The sequence below is a fragment of the Gekko japonicus genome, unplaced genomic scaffold (genome assembly GCF_001447785.1).
Source record: "Gekko japonicus isolate JY-2015 unplaced genomic scaffold, Gekko_japonicus_V1.1 scaffold14, whole genome shotgun sequence".
Taxonomy (NCBI): domain Eukaryota; kingdom Metazoa; phylum Chordata; class Lepidosauria; order Squamata; family Gekkonidae; genus Gekko; species Gekko japonicus.
In genome coordinates this window covers 2,456,945-2,473,082 of record NW_015176452.1, presented here as the reverse complement: position 1 = coordinate 2,473,082, position 16,138 = coordinate 2,456,945, and the positions used below count along the sequence as shown (strand labels likewise).

General features: G+C 41.6%; 1 protein-coding gene across 1 annotated transcript in view; it reads right to left on the bottom strand.

Moving 5' to 3' along the window:
- Positions 1-7,208: 7,208 nt before the first annotated feature.
- DGKD (diacylglycerol kinase delta) overlaps positions 7,209-16,138 on the bottom strand; it is a 105,308-nt gene continuing 96,378 nt past the window's right edge. The window contains exons 27-30 of the mRNA XM_015426814.1: positions 14,207-14,326; positions 13,804-13,921; positions 11,868-11,998; positions 7,209-10,601 (exon numbers count right to left, since the gene is read on the bottom strand). Of these exons, the coding sequence (XP_015282300.1) occupies positions 10,512-10,601; positions 11,868-11,998; positions 13,804-13,921; positions 14,207-14,326 (459 nt within the window). The 3' untranslated portion in view covers positions 7,209-10,511. The remainder of the gene's footprint in view (positions 10,602-11,867; positions 11,999-13,803; positions 13,922-14,206; positions 14,327-16,138) is intronic.

Below are 16,138 nucleotides of genomic sequence, written 5' to 3'. Positions count from 1 at the left end.
ATTAAGCTTCAAGTTATATGATAAATGGCATGATCTTTATAGAAAATGTCAGCAAGATCAATCTCATTGATCCCAGTATTTCTCATCCAGCACGACTACATAATGAATTTGCCCCTGCTTCTGTGCTAGGTAAAGGTACAAGGGTAAATTTAAGTAGATTTCTTACTGATTTACTAATGATTTATTGTGATATGAACTTTTTGTTAACTACAGCCCTCTTAATGAGATGTAAGAGGTGTGCCCTATGTCGGTACACATAGATATGTACGTACAAATATAAAATTACAAAATTGGACACATAGTTTGGATCAAGGTCATATGGGGGGGGCACGGTGGCTCTCGACAGCCCTGATGGCAGGGAGCGGAGTTATTCGTTTTTCCTAGTATTCCAGCCCTGCCTATTTGTAAAATATTTATTGTACAAGGCCAAAAGCCATTACAGTTATGACACACAGAGGGACATACACAGGTATAGCAAAAGCAAGAACATAATAATGCTAAAAATGCCTGCCTTGCCTGTTTGGTTCCCCAAGCAAAGTGTGTTCATGAAAACTGAAAAGAGTAAGCGTCCAGTAGCACCTTAAAGGCTAACAAAGTCTGTGGTAGGGTATGAGCTTTCCACAAATTTTGTTAGTCTTTAAGGTGCTACTGGACTCTTACTCTTTTCTGCTGCTACAGACAGACTAACACAGCTACCCATCTTGATCTATCTCCATGTAAAGTGAGTTTAATTAGATCACAAAGGACTCTGGCACTGCCACCTGGGAGCTGAAGTTCAATACAGCAAGTTCTTATGAGTCAACATGCCACCAACTGCATAGCTGCAAAAGAAACACATATATTTGAAACATAATGGATTTCAAATAATGTGTGAGCAGTCCACCATGATCCTGATGAATATATAAAGCCAATACTGTTGTCAGACTTGTGATGCAATGAATGGAAAATGGATACAACTGAGACATTAACATTAGAGATGAGCCAAAGGGTTTGGAGAGATTTTTGCAAACATTTTCATCTGTGGTAAAAAAAAAAAAAAAAAGCACCTTACCTTTTAGTAATTGTTCAGTTGCTTCAAAAGGGGACAGATGCCTTGTCTTCTGGACTTATTGCCCTCATTTTAATTGGTTTTATTGTCCAAGTGAGTGACATCAGCATGAAGCCACACTTTTTTTAAAAAAAGATTTTATTTTCCTTTTCATAAAAACATTATTCCATGATACATAATTCATCAAATTTGCTTATGGAGTTGTTTACTATACATCTACATTGATCCAATTATATAGACGCTTCCACCTTTTCATAAATACTTTTTCCTTCTTTCCTTGAAGAATTAGACTTAGTTTATCCATCTCTGCTATCTCTAATAACCTATGTACTAGGTCGTCCAGATTTGGTATATATTCTTGCTTCCAAAATTTGGCTATTAAGAGCCTTGCAGTTGTTAATATGTAAATGCTCAGGTACTTATCTTTCCACCTAAGACTCTCTGGCAACATGTTCAGCAGCACAATTTCTGGGGATAGCTCTATTTCAATCTCAGTTATTTCTAAAATTACCTTCTGCACCATTTTCCAATAACCACGAATCTTTACACAACGCCACCACATATGAAAAAATGTGTCCACATTGTTTTTGCATTTCCAGCAATTCTTACTGATTGTAGGGTTACATTTAGCTATCCTATCTGGTGACCAGTACCATCTATGGGATATTTTGTATATATTTTCTTTATAATTTACACTTCTCATACATTTTATTGATTTCCACGTTTCCCCCCCGTTTTCTATACTTATATTATGTCCTACATCGTTTTCCCATGCAAGCTGTTTCTTATTGACTGTTTCTTCCTTTACCCGTTCTTCTAAGAGGAGTTTGTATATTCTCTGTATCATTTTATCACTGCTCGATGCCCATATCTTATCCAGCTGGGATTTACCATCTTCAAACCCCCTTTTCTCATCCTTAAAATACCTGGACTGTAGTTGTGATACTTCCCACCATGACAGCTCGATCTTGTAAAGATTTGATAACACCGCTCGTGATTTCATCTTGTTATTCCCATCTAACAGCGTATCATAGCTTTCTCTATCACTAGCTTTAACTAGCATGAAGCCACATCTGAATGGCTACTTAAATGTTGTGTTCTCCCATTCAGCACATGATTCCTGATTGGCTACTATTGGCCATGTATCCCAGGTAGCCATCATGCTGAATGGGACTCACTTGCCCTCAGCAAAACAACCAATCTGAGTAGCATTGCTGATGTCCTTATATTCACTGTATGCTCCATGATAGGCTGCAATCAGTCAGTGAAGATTTCTAGGGGTCTTATTGGACCCAGTGTCATTGCCGGAGAAGAAAGTTAATTTTGCAGCAAAATATGTTTTTTACCATTGTCATTTAGCCCAGGAGATAGCTCCCTTCCTTGACCAGGCTGATCTGGCTACATGGATCCATGCCACAATAACCTCAAGGCTAGACTATAATAATGTACTCCACATGGGTCTGTCATAGAAACTCTAGCTGGTATAGAACACTGCAGCTCACTTATTATTGAGAACTAGACAAAGTGTGCATGTCACACCTGTTCTGCTGTTACTCCATTGGTTACCAATGAGTTCCCAGGTTCAGTTCAAGATATTGACTGTTAACTACAAAACCCTCCATGGCCTGAGAGCCACACATCATTTCAGGAAGTTGCGTCAGGAAAAATCTCAAGTGTTATTAATACTGGAACAAAAGTCCCAATTGAGTGAAAAACAAGCATGGCCTTTCTGAAATTACAGAGGGAAATCAAAACAATATTTTTGAAGAGCATCCCTTCCAAAGGCAGCAGGAGAGAAGAAGAAGGGAGAAGTGTCCCCTGACCCCCAGCACGCTACTGCCCATTGAAACAGCAGCCCTTTAAAGTTTCAAGGGCCATTGTTTCAATGAGCAGTAGACCTAGCCTCCAGGTCTCCTTCCCATTGAAAGAAAATAAAGGCTTTTGAGATGAGAGGTGTCTGCTTGACAAGCAGAAGGTCCTAGGTTCAATCCATTGTACCTCCAGTTAAACGCTTTAGGTTGTAGGTGATGCAAAAAATCTCTACCAAAGACCCTGGAGAGATGCTGCTGGCAGAGTAGACAGTACTGACCTTGTTGGACCTATGCTCTGATTCAGTATAGACAGCTTCATATTTTCATGCACTCCTTGCTGCTGAGCCTTGTGACTCCTCAGCTGTCTCAGCTTCATGTGTTCATGTGATACCCTAGGTCCCCCAGGGCACACTGACCCCTACCTAGCCACTCTTGCTGCCTCCCCACCATTATTCCCAATTCTAGTATTTGTCCAGAGTAAAATATTGGGATTGGGAATATTGTTGATCCAATCCAGGAAATATCAGGCTGGCAATATTTGATTGGACCCCCCTACACATTTCACCTCTCCCGCTATGCCCCACTGCAATATCATTTGTAGGGTGGCACTTTCAACAGGCTTTGCTCAATCATCTGAGCAAAGCCTGTTGAAAGTGCCACCCTACAGATGGCTAAATTCAGAGCTACTAGTACCCAAGCATCCTCTCTTGTGGTTCCCACTTTGTAGAATGGCCTACCTGAGGAGATCAGGAAAATTCCCACACTTTTATCATTCCGCAGAATGTATAAAATGGAATTGTTCAGGAGGGCTTTTTTTATAAAGGGACAAGAGCTATAGCTTATGGTACTGCTTAATGTCTGCTATTCTTGTTTTTACAGTTGGATTTCTTATCTCATGCCTTGTACTGTTTTATTGCATCTTATATTCTAATAGCAAAGTCAGCCAATCTTTGGATACTTAAATCCAGTGACCAGAGCTGTGAACAGGCAAGACAGATCTTTTTACAAACCTGAAAAGGGCCCCAGGTTTGCAGAAAAATGTAAAACTAAAACAAATACAGCCGGGAGTTTTAAAAAGCCAAAAATGATAAAAGGATCACCTGTAGGTTTAAACAAGCTGCTGCTAGGCAACCACATATTCCAAGCTGAGTTACTCTGAGTAAAAGGCAGGGGGAGAAGACCTATTCCAGACCTATTTGAGAGCACTCTTTTGGGCCAGGCCTGACTAGTGTTGCCAGCTCCAGGTTGGGAAATTCCTGGAGATTTTGGAGTGGAATCTGAGGACGGCAGGGTTTGGGAACAGTAGAGGCTTCCACTGGATATAATGCCAGAGTCCAACTTCCAAACTAGACATTTTCTCCAGAAGGACAGATCTCTGTCATCTGGAATTCAATTATAATTTTGGGAGATCTCCAGGTCCCACCTGGAGGTTGGCAACCTCAGGCCCGGCAGCAACCTCTGGGTGGCTTAATACCATTCTACTTGTATGACTCAACCAGACCTGGCTGCTTGCTGGTGTTCAACAGCAGCCACCCTATGAAAACCAGTGTGGTGTAGAGGTTAGAGCTTCAGAGTAATCAGTCAGCCTTGAGGTGAAATGGAACACGTCCCTCTCAGGATGAGTACCTCTCAACAGGAACTATAAACACGGGTGTGGGCAGGGCAGGGGTCACTTCAGACTAAAACTCAAGCCATTCACACCATATGGCTGTTCTACTACCTGACAGTGTCCGTGATTTTGGACCAGTCACATACTAACCTACCCCACTAGGTGGTTGTTTGGATAAAAAGGAGAAGAGTATACCATAAGCTGCTTTGGTCCCTGCTGTAGAAAAAGGTGGAGTAGAAATGTAGATAAATAATACATATAGCTGAAGATAAGAGGCAAATAAAAGGTAGGTTGGTGAATGGCTGAGGACAGAATGAGGCAGGTAAAGGGGAGAGGATATGCTAGGGGGAGGGAAAGGGGAAATAGTGTGGGGAGGGGGATACAGGGGGAAAGTGACCCCAGCAAGAAGTCCTTGGGCTTCCCTACCAGTCACGTGGGCTTGGCCCGATGGCTGGCACCACACAACTGGGCCATAGCTTTCCTAGGTAGAGGATGCTGGGGGGAGGGGGACAGCTTAAGACAGAGGGGCAATAAAGGTAGGTTGGCGGTTGGGTGGGAAGGAGATAGGGTTGCCAAATCCAGGTAAGGAAAATCTTAAGAGATTTGGGGAGTGGGATGTGAAGAAGGGAGGGACCTCAGAATGGTATGCAATAGACTCCATCCTCCAACACAGCCATTTTCTCCAGGGGAACTATAGTTGTCAACCTCCAGATGAGGGCTGGAGATCACCTGGAATTACAGCTGCTCTCCAGATCACAGATATCAGTTCCCCTGGAGAAAATGGCTGCTTTGGAGGGTGGATTCTATGGCATTATACCCTGCTGAGGTTGCTTCTCTCCCCAAACCTCCACCCTTAAATCTCCAGAAATTTTCCACCTTGGAACTGGTAACCTAAAGGGGAACTAATCTCAGTAGTCGGGAGATCCGTTGTGATTCCAAGAGATCTTCAGGTTGACAACTCTAGAAGGACAGAAGGAAGCAGGAAAGCAGGAGAGACTTTCAGGAAAGGGTGAGGAAACAGTGGGGGAAGGGGAAATAAGATACTTCCCGCAAGTCCTTGTGGATTACCACTTGTTTGCCTTTCTAATTTTGTAATCCAGACATATTACTATGTCTTATACTGTTCGTATTGCATTGCTCAATTTTGTAACCCTTGTGACTCAACAATAAACAGCATGAAGGAATACTGAAGCAGCATGAAAGAATACTACTTGCAAAAATGGTTGGAGGATAGGCCCTAGGACAGCACTCATCATGTTTATTCATCAGAAGCCATATGCCTTAGGGTTACTCAAATGAGCCCCCCCCCCTGTTCAGGAACATAAACAGGAATCAGCAAAGCAGCTCCACTGATCACCTAAGCACTGAGATCTACCCTTAGATCTTTATTTCCTCCAGTCAGTGTTAAAACTAAAGGTGTCCAGGATATGAAGAAGGCAGTTATGCTATCACTAGAGAGGTGAAGTCAGACATGCCTAATGACTCTGCTGCACCAAGATTTAGGTATGTGGCTCTTAGGAAACTGAACCAGTTCTATTCCCTCTTGGTCTTCCCCTCAACAGAGGAGAAATAGGGCTCTGCATGGACAACTACATCACTGAACTAAAGGAAAATTGGTCCCATATGAACTGAGACCGATTGATGAAATGTTTTAGAAGGAACCACCTTGCAATTTCCCAGCTCCTCCTCCTGTGACCCATGTCTTACCATTACATTTTTTGGGGTTCACATATTTATCCCAATGGCCTCCATCTCAAACAAATGAGAGGTTAATCGTCATTTACCATATCAATTTGACTGTGTGTGTGTACCTCACTGTAATTACAGGATTGCCAGGAAAATACCACCTACTAATAATGGCCTCTTTCTCTGAAAGGACTAATCTTGAAAATGACTAATTGGTACTGCCTGGAGATTTTTGTGTGTCTTAGCATCCCTATTACCAGTGTGAGACCAGTGAGAAAACATGATGCTTAGGAAACAGAAAATGTTTATTTATCCCTGGATTCTAAAGATGGCAAATGCACTCAGCTTCCTGCAGGACTTTCCCACCCTCTTCTATCCCATCCACCACTGAAGCAGTGGCATCTGGAAAAACAGACAGTAAAAGGATACCTTCCACCCTACCATTCCAGGAGATGATAAAGACTGCTGTTTGGGAGTGTGTGGGAGAAAAGCTACAAATGCAGTCACCAGGTATCACTGATGAGGATCCGCGGGTACCTGAAATGGAAGCTGAACTGAATTCTTCTTAACACACTAAGGCTCATGATTTCAAGTTTTCTACCTGCTTTCTCAATGACACCATACTTAAATGTCATGATTAGAAATATTTTAAAGCTTCTCTCTCCACACAGGACCACAATCAGGATTTAAATATGTATTATTACCCAGCCAGTAAATAGAATCAGCTAGAAGAGCCAGTACTGTCTTGTCTAGAATTTTCATGGGCTCAATTCTCAATTCTGCCTCATGTAGCAACCTAGAATACCCACCCATAAGCTGCTCCTGGGAGGAATGGGGAGGGGGATCAGAGGTCTCTCAAGGTGAGGGGGAGTTGGCAAAAATCTCCCCTCCTTGCATCCAACACAAATTCTAGGGAAGACCCAAGTCAATATCTCTTAACTTTTTAGGAAGATCAGCACCAGTCTCCTTTTGACTAGCTTACATATATTATGACTTTCTCAATAAATGGAGCAACAAATCAATTCTTTATCAGGGAAGCTCAGAAACAGATTTTCTTTATATACAAGAACAATGTATTTACACCAGTCAGTTGCAAAATATGTACATACAAGAGGTGTTTCCCTAGTAATTACTGTATAAATTAAAATAATAAATAACAGGTCCCATTCTTAAGGCACAAAACCTTCTTCCCAAGACTGTACAGGACTGAAATGCTTCCCTATGCTTTTAACAGATCACCAGAATGGTTACAACACCCCTGAGGAACAGCCATTGGTGGGCAACAATACAGACATCAAATGACATATAAAAACAATTTTCTTGCTTTTCTTTTCTTTTTACATCACACGTCCATTAAGATACAAGGAACTTTGTGTAAACAGTCTTTCCATTATCACTCATACTATATTAATTTTTAAACAATACTTGAACAATTTTAGTGTGATATAGATGGTCAGAGCTTTTCAAGATACTGGCACAATACTTCTTTACGTTTCCTATTAGAGATGCAAGAGCTAGTGGCATTTTTACTTCTTGATCATCCACAGACTAACAAGATGAATATATCCACTAGAATGGAACATAATAAGTAACTTTGGCTGCAACCCTAGGCATTCTTATTTGGGAGTAAGCACCAATGAATTCAATGGAAAATACTTCCAACTAAACATGCATATGACTGTGCTGCACATTCATGTATGTGTCTTCTAGCTGCATTGAACTGAAGGTGGATACTTTGGGCACTAAACAGCAACTTCAGATTTAAAAACACACAAACACTAGACCATGTTACTTTTTCCAAAGGTGTTTAGGATTACACTGTCTTGGATATATTTCTTCTTTTACTTACATTGAATACATCCCCAGTGAATGCAATGGACCCAACAGAAGATACAAGCAGGTAATATTCCAGTGTAGTGCCACGCAAAAAAGGGCACAAGACATCCAAAATTATGTTATTTTCCCCCAAGGAGAATACCATTCTCCTTCCAATTCAAAATATATTTCAAAGGTGTAAAATAATTGGTGTCCAGGAAATAAGTTTACTTTATGCATTAAGTCCATCTTTTATAAAAATCATAAAAGATATGCTTGAAATTCTAAAGTCCCCAAGGTGCAACGTCTAGCTTGCCATGGCACAGTTAAGTGTGCCTTTCTCAACCATCATTTTTAATGACTTTTGCTTAGCAGCAGACATTTTCCATTAACACTACTAGACACAACTCCATGGTAGCTATACATTCACTGCTTTGCTACAATGTTGTGCTGACATCTTTTCACAATGTACGTGGTGCACAAAAGAGACTGTGGCACATAAAATGTTTAGGATGTGCTTTAGGCCTAAATCAGCTTTTGTTATGAATCCAAAGGCATTCAACTCAAAAACACAAGTCTCATTTTCTAGGCCAACAGAAAAAAGGAACATTTTCTAATGGTCAGGTCCAAGATGCCAAGTGATCTTTCCAAAGCAATATGCTGAAATGTGCTGCAAGTAGGATCACATGTGTAGAGTGTTCACAGAGAGAGAACCGGCCATTACAGAATTCAGAACTCACTGCAGAGAGCAGATATTACCAGATGATGATGATGCCCCCTCACTACAATACATGCAAAATTCCTCCTATGCATTTGAGCTGAAGGAGTCTACTCCCTCTTAGGGCAAGACCAATCACGAAAAAATAATTCCACATGAGATTTTTCGGGAGATGCACAAGAGCAAGCCTTGCTAGTACTTCTACAATTAAAGGAATAGAAATGCCTCCTCCAAAATATCTTTCCCCAAAGTTATTACACAGTGATTCTTTTCCCTGAGGTGTTCACCAGGAAATGGGAGAGGCTACCTTATGGTTATCACCAGTAATAAAGTGCAGAAATAATCTTTACTATCTTCTATTTAATGGTGGTCTATTGTCAAGTCTTGCACAGAACTTTATTAGTATCCCAATAAATGAACACGGAGAGGGTGAGCAACCTTGTTTAACAGCATGTGTCTTGAAATTCACAATCCTCCACTATGTGCAGGGAATCCATAATAACGTAAGTAATCTGTACCTTTAAGGCTAAACATCCCTGCACACAATGATAATGGAACAGAGCCAGGGATGTTGGGCCCAAGTTTAAGGAGCGCCCCCCCCCATCTATACATAAAAATTTATATTACAGATTTAACTGTTGTTTTTTATAAATAAGACCACATCATCCTCTGTTGTAAAAGAAGTATCAGAAGGAAACAATACTAGACTTAAAGCCAAGGAGTAATTTTCAACCAGGACAAATTTTGAGGAATTCAGAAAAGTTACACTAATAAGGAATTTGGCCAAGGTTCTCTTAAAACAGAGAAAAAAGGGTATACATCTCAAACAATGATGCTCTCGCTTCATAAAATTTGGGAAACGGCCACTGAAAGTAAATAAATATTATACCCTGCCTAAACCTATGCACAGAAGGACCCAAGCTTCAACAGTAGGTTATCTTCCAGAAGTGTTTCCAGAAACGCCAATGCTATTCACTTTCTTTAACTTGTTAGAATCAGAGGCATTGCACTGAAAAACCCAATGTCAACAGGAATCCGAAAATTCTCCCACCCTGGATGTGCTTCTGGGATATTTCAGTATTTGTAGGCACTTGATGTTGTAAGCATTTGGTGCAAGCCCGAACAAGAAGATGTAGTCCCATTCTTTTGGCATTTACAAGCATTACAGAGCAAGAAGATGACACGGTTTTAGACTTGTAGAGGGCAGAAAAAGACTCTGGACTTGTATATCTCTCTGGCCCATGGAAAGGGCACTAACTGAGAAGAATCGGTTCCTAATGTCAATCAAGTTGGTGCTTTGTACAAAGACTGTGTGAATTTTGGTGAATTTATTCTTTAAACCACCCCATGTATTTCTCTTACACACACCCTTTCCCACCCCAATAAACCATTTCTACAGTTTTGTGTGCATGTGTCTCTTAATATTTGGCACAATACTCAGAATATAGGATAGTTTAAAATATTGGCTTCTGTGCCTAGCTGGGGTATTCAGCTGTGCACAAAATTTGCTAATCCACAGGCTGTTTTATTGAGATTGGCTGGAAGGATGCTAGCATGAATGGAGTGTCCCCATTCCAGTGTAAAGATAGGGAAGGGGTGGCTGGTGATAGCAAATAACACTGGCTTTGGAATGCAAAGTGCCACTTGATTGGATAGTGCTGTACCTCATGACAGAAAGGTAGCACCATGATGTTAGATATGAGCTCTGAACACTGGCAAATGTTTGGCAGGTCCATTCAAACAATTCTGAGAAAATCCGCTTCTTGAGGAGTCAGTTTTGCAGACATCAGTGGGAATGGTATATACAGGCTCTGAAAACAGAAGTCAGGCCTCGCTGACAGGAATATTCCTGCTCAGTTCCTTGATCCCATGTAATATCCTCTTCATATGGCCCACTTTGGTCACCCCGAGGTCCTGAAAAATAACATGAAAAATAATCTGAGGCCAGCCTATCAACTGCAGACTACTCAGTTCACTTGTAAGAACACAAAAAAAACCCTGAAGTTGAGAAAAATGAAAATGTGACAAATTGAACATTTCTAAAGCCAAGCACTAAGGTCAAAGCACTTGAAAAAGCAATAAATCATTAGGTTCAAATCAACGAGTAAGTTGTCAATGCAAGCTAGCAGAAATTCAACCCCAGCTATCAGTCAGGAGGATTTGTAGAGTGCTGAGGAACCAAGGTACTACTACAAAACAGAAAATGATAAATCAAGAGCCACAAAAAACTGTTCAGTTTCTCATGTACTAAATAAACTCAAGGAAACATGCACTTTGAAGACATCTGCAAAATCAGAAAAGTTCATTTTGTTTACACATGTAGTTCTCATTTCATGCCAGTGCAAAATCGCATTATGCTTCCGTAACACAGGCTGCACTACAGCAACGGCAGTGCCAGATAAAGGCACTGGAACATATGAGTCAAACTATTCATCCACCTAGCTCAGTATTCTGACTGGCAGTAGTTCTCCAGGGTCCTACGCAGCCCCACCCCCCTGGCCAAGGTATTTTTAACTGGAGAGACTTGAGATTAAGCATGGGACCTTTATCATATTTTACTGGAACCAGTTTTGTGTTCCTCAAAGCTGCAATTCCTCTGCTGCCAATTCTTGATCAAGTCAGGACCTACTACCCACACTGTTCCTAAAGTCACACAAAACCTGGAACAATGATCACACTGGAAGTTTTACAGAACTGTTGCCTCAATCTTGCAACTGATATTGGTTGGTTGATTGAGCAACTGCATACAGTCAGCAATAAATTGCCTTATAATTTGTACAGGAAAAGTCAAAGTCTGAATACCTGCTGGCAACAGTGCCCCATATTTCCTCAATTATTTGCCTTACCTAAGATACAGCTACTTACTCAACTCCATTTAATAGAAGTTTCTACATTATAAAAAGTGACTGCAGTCAAAAAACAGCATTCAGAAGTTTAAAACATTCTAGAACACAGTGGTGAATTGCAAACTTGATCTACAACTTGAGTGGTAGATTTTAAAAGACTTGGATGCTGGCCAAGAACTATGTTTCTAATCTGACTCAGCTAACCCATACCTCTATTACTCTGTCTAAAGTCACCTAGAACGGAGAGTACGCAGACCAGATCCAAGCACAGTCAGCACAAATGGCCATGACAATGCAGAGATGGCTACTCTTGATGAGCGGCTCATGAAAGTACCTTGAGGTCTCTCCGTTCGAGATGCAGGAGCTCAGAGCCCCGGACGTCATGCCGGATGAAGATATCCTTATACTCACAAAGACTGAGATGCTCAAGCCAGGCCGCAACCTCCTCCGTTCCCCAGAGGTGAACTGTCAGAGATGGAAAAGCAGGAGTGTGTTGAGTACCCAAAGCCCAGAGGGGAAACACAGTGAGAAAAGGTGATCACCAGCAAAAGCCAAAGCAGCATGTGATGAGAACTGAAAACAGTACCTTAACCTCATAGCAGAAAAAAATGACATACAGTGCAAAAAATCTCCAAAGCAAGAGAATGGAAGCAAAGGTGGAAGATATATGCTCTTAAATAGAGGCCAGGTGTACTGGAAGCTGGGTTTTTTTAAACTCATGACCAAATACAACACTGCTGAGTTAGCTTGGACCACTGGATGCTTATCCAAGAAGTAATTTTACTGTGACTTAATGTATGCAAGAACAAAATAGACACGCACAAAATTATCAGAGAATCCAGCCAATGTGGATGGCTATTATTCTTCATACTACTCTATCACAAGACAACTCTCACTGGCACAGTGCAAATTCCTTTATCTTTTTAAAAATGTGTGCTTTTTAAAAAAATGTGGTCCAGTTAAGATTATAGATGCACATACTTCTTGGAATTTCTACAGAGTGAAACTAGGAGCGGGCCTCTGGCTTGTGTGACTTCTCTCTTAGCCTTCCCCCTTAACACACAGAGAAAAATAATACCTGGAAATACCACAGAATTCCAAGGTCAGGAAAACTCCATGTTCCAGTAAATGTGGTAGCCGAGATATAATCTGTTACATGCAATGAAGAGGGCCTGGGGGAAAGTACAAAAACCTTTCCAATTTCACTGTGTAGAAAAGCTCAAAGGGGAAAAAAACCCAACACCCTGTCTCTACCCCTGTCATCTTGAGGTAACTCCGTGTTTCTATGGCCCTCCCCCTAAATGGAGGAACTTGAAGAGTTCATACTTTTTTTCCACTTCCTTGTATTTTGTGGACAATGTCTGAATGTAAATGTTCTGTGTCAGCAAAATTCATTTGCATTCATTCATTCAAGAAATAAATATTTTCTAGGCACACAATGTCCTCCTTCCGCTTAGGGAAGGAGAACTGGCCATCAACACACACAGCCATGCAGCACCTCCGCTGGTCTCTAAGCAAAATGAGGGATAACATCTTTAGAGTGCAGAGGGAAAAGAAAGATGTGCGGTAAAAAATCAGGGGTACAGAGGATGGTGCCATTCGCGCCGAAGGACAAACAGCTCTTGCAGAAATCAGAGACAGAAATTCTTCGTAAACTGAAATATAAGCCAACAAATCAACCCAGTTGCAATGAAAGTGTCTTGATACAATCTGAATTGTTGATTTCAAGATCTTATTTTAAACATCATATTAACTAGCAGAATTAAAGATAAGGATGCACCAGGGATGATGCAGGATCCACAGATAATTAGGCATGAGAACTGATTAAGAGCCTGGGAATGAATCAATGAGAGAAAATCATTAACCAAATTAGGGAGCATTAGCAGTAGGAGAGCTGGAGTTATGCGGATGGGCCCTACAGTTCCTTTGACTTCTAAGCATCTCTCAGACCCTGCATGACATGTTCCGGAAAATCACTGAAGGCTACCTTGGAGGGTGCAATCAGTTTTTATATTTGGGAGTAGTCACTCAGTACATTACTACTGTACCGATTCAGGACCCATCCCAGAAAATGTTATTCTGCTGCGGAATGTCAGATACCTGTAAACGTAAATAAAAAGGGCAAACTTAGAAGAGAGTGAGGAAAGAAGCAGATGGCAGTCACAGAAGAGAAGAGGAGAGGCATTTTGTGTGAAAAGGTAGCACACATGTGCACATGTGTGTATACATGGGAAAGGAGGGCAAAGGGAAAATACACAGGCAGGTGGTACCCGGCAATCCCAGACTGCTACGGGTTTCCTTGTTCTTGTTGTTCTTTTCCTTTTTAAACTTTGTAACTAGACGAAATTTGCCACTCCGGCTGCGTTTTGAATAGTCCAACATCTGGTTCTGCAGAAAAAAAATTCAGGAGTCACAATTCAGGTAATTTGCATATCTCCAGCCAGCACAATATTTTCATAACAAGAAATAATTACAGGTAAGGACCCTAGTGGAGCGATGAGAAACTGCCATATTACTGAACAATTCATGACAGCACAATATAGTTATTTTCATTCAGATTGGCTTGGTCAGAGTATCAAAACCAATCCCTTCTACCTCACTGAGCAATCCCACTGACAGAATGTGATGCAAGGCCCTCTATCTAGGGGACTGGCTCTTCTCTTTGTAAGTTACCTCTTCATCACTGGGCTCCATGAGCTGCCACAGCCAAGGAATATCGACTAACTTCCTCATATGAAAGTCCATTTCTGTCAGGGCTGCCAGAAGCTGCTCTTTCTGTGGAGGATCCAGCTGCTGCATCAGAGATGGAAACACACAGGCTCAGTTAAGAGCTGCACAGCTGAAAACAGAATTGCCTAAGCTCTACTCAGATCCCTTCTGAACGAATACCTGAGCACAAATGATTCACAAATCGAATACATATGCTAAAGTAAAAATAAGCCATAATCTTGTGGCACTTTACAGGCTAAGAATTTTTATTCCAGCATATGAACTTCTCGTGGCCTAGAGCCACAATTCCATTACATCTTCCATTAGGGGGTTAGAATATACTAGACAATCCTAGTGCTTTAATTAAAAAAAATCAAGGTAGATACACCATGCGCCTTAAGATCGTCCTGCTCCCAATAGTACCATGGTGCTATATTGTCAGTATGCAGGCATTCTGAGAATATTTTCAGTTTTGTTGCTTGATATTTTGTAAGCTTTGGACAAGAAATCCCCCCCCCCCCGCATTTGTCTCTATAATGTAAACAAAGCAACACTTGGTCTATTATTTAACCAAATGGAATTAGAAATAATGTTTTGACAACTGGCACCTGTAGAGAGACCAAGACTGGAACATTTTTAAACAGGAACAACATTTTCCACAAAATAATCGTATCACTTGCGATTTGACCAAACCAAGAGATTTGCCATTGAGATGACTTTTGTAAATCAGTTTTTATCTCAGTTCATCGCAATTAAATCTATTCATTTGAACAGTCACAGTTCTCATGTTCTGATTTCATTTCACATCCCTATATGGTTATTCTTCTCGGCCTTTTAGCTAAGATCAAGTGTAAATAAAAGAAGCAAAGCTATATGGTTACCAGATTTAGAAATAACTGGAGCTCAGATGTCAAAAGATTGTGAAGTGTCAAAAGATCAGCAACGTTTGTCAAGAAGGCAAAAAGAGATCTCCCAAGAAAGAGGTAGGACCTGTTTACAATGCGAACTACCATAACACAAAGGTATATTGTGCTGGTGCCTTTTATCAGGCAATTGGATGCTAAAGCTGTGCCCAAAGTATCAGCAGATCACTTGCACAGCCATGGGCTAGTGCCAGAAACATTGACCTGAGGCACTGTCAGTTGCTTCCTTTCTGGACTCACCCAATGTATCACAAGAAAAATGTTAAACAGCAACAACTAACAGAGCAATTCTGGGGGGGGGGGGAATCAGAATAGGGACCCGACTAACCCCTATGCGTGCATAACTTGGAGTTACGCTGCCATAAGGGCAGTTTATGCTGGTGCAAAGCATTAATGATGCTGTGGCACTAAAGCTGTGCACCAAATGGCACAAACCCAGCCACCAGTGTAGATGTGGTCATTCCAGGGGGCATGGCGGTAGACAGGCAGCATCCAAAGTGTTTTCAGCATGGGAACGCCCCCCCGAGCAGGTGCAAAGGTGAGCTGACTAAAATGGCATCGTAGCCCACTGACAGTCATGGTAGCTTCAAATTCACTCCTCTGCACACAGCTGCATCCATGCACACAGGACCCCAAGCAGCTCAGGATACTGACTAAGTGAGCACCCAATCAGCACACTCCCTCACTCCAGCCGCACCCCTCCTCAGGACCCAGTGACAGCCCCTGTCCTATAAATGGTTTCAGAAACTCACTCTAGAATTCTGTGGACTTACAGTGAGTGCACATGCACCCCAGTGGTGGGCACAACACAGACAGGGCACCTAGCACCACTGGACGGGCATTCCCCTGGGGAGAGCAAAGACCACACTTTGTAGCTGATCACTCCCAGATTTTGGCCTGCAAAGGTACACCAGGCCCTCCACCAGGATCCCAAGGGGCAGCCACATGTGAACAGGTAAGCAAGGCTCCCAGT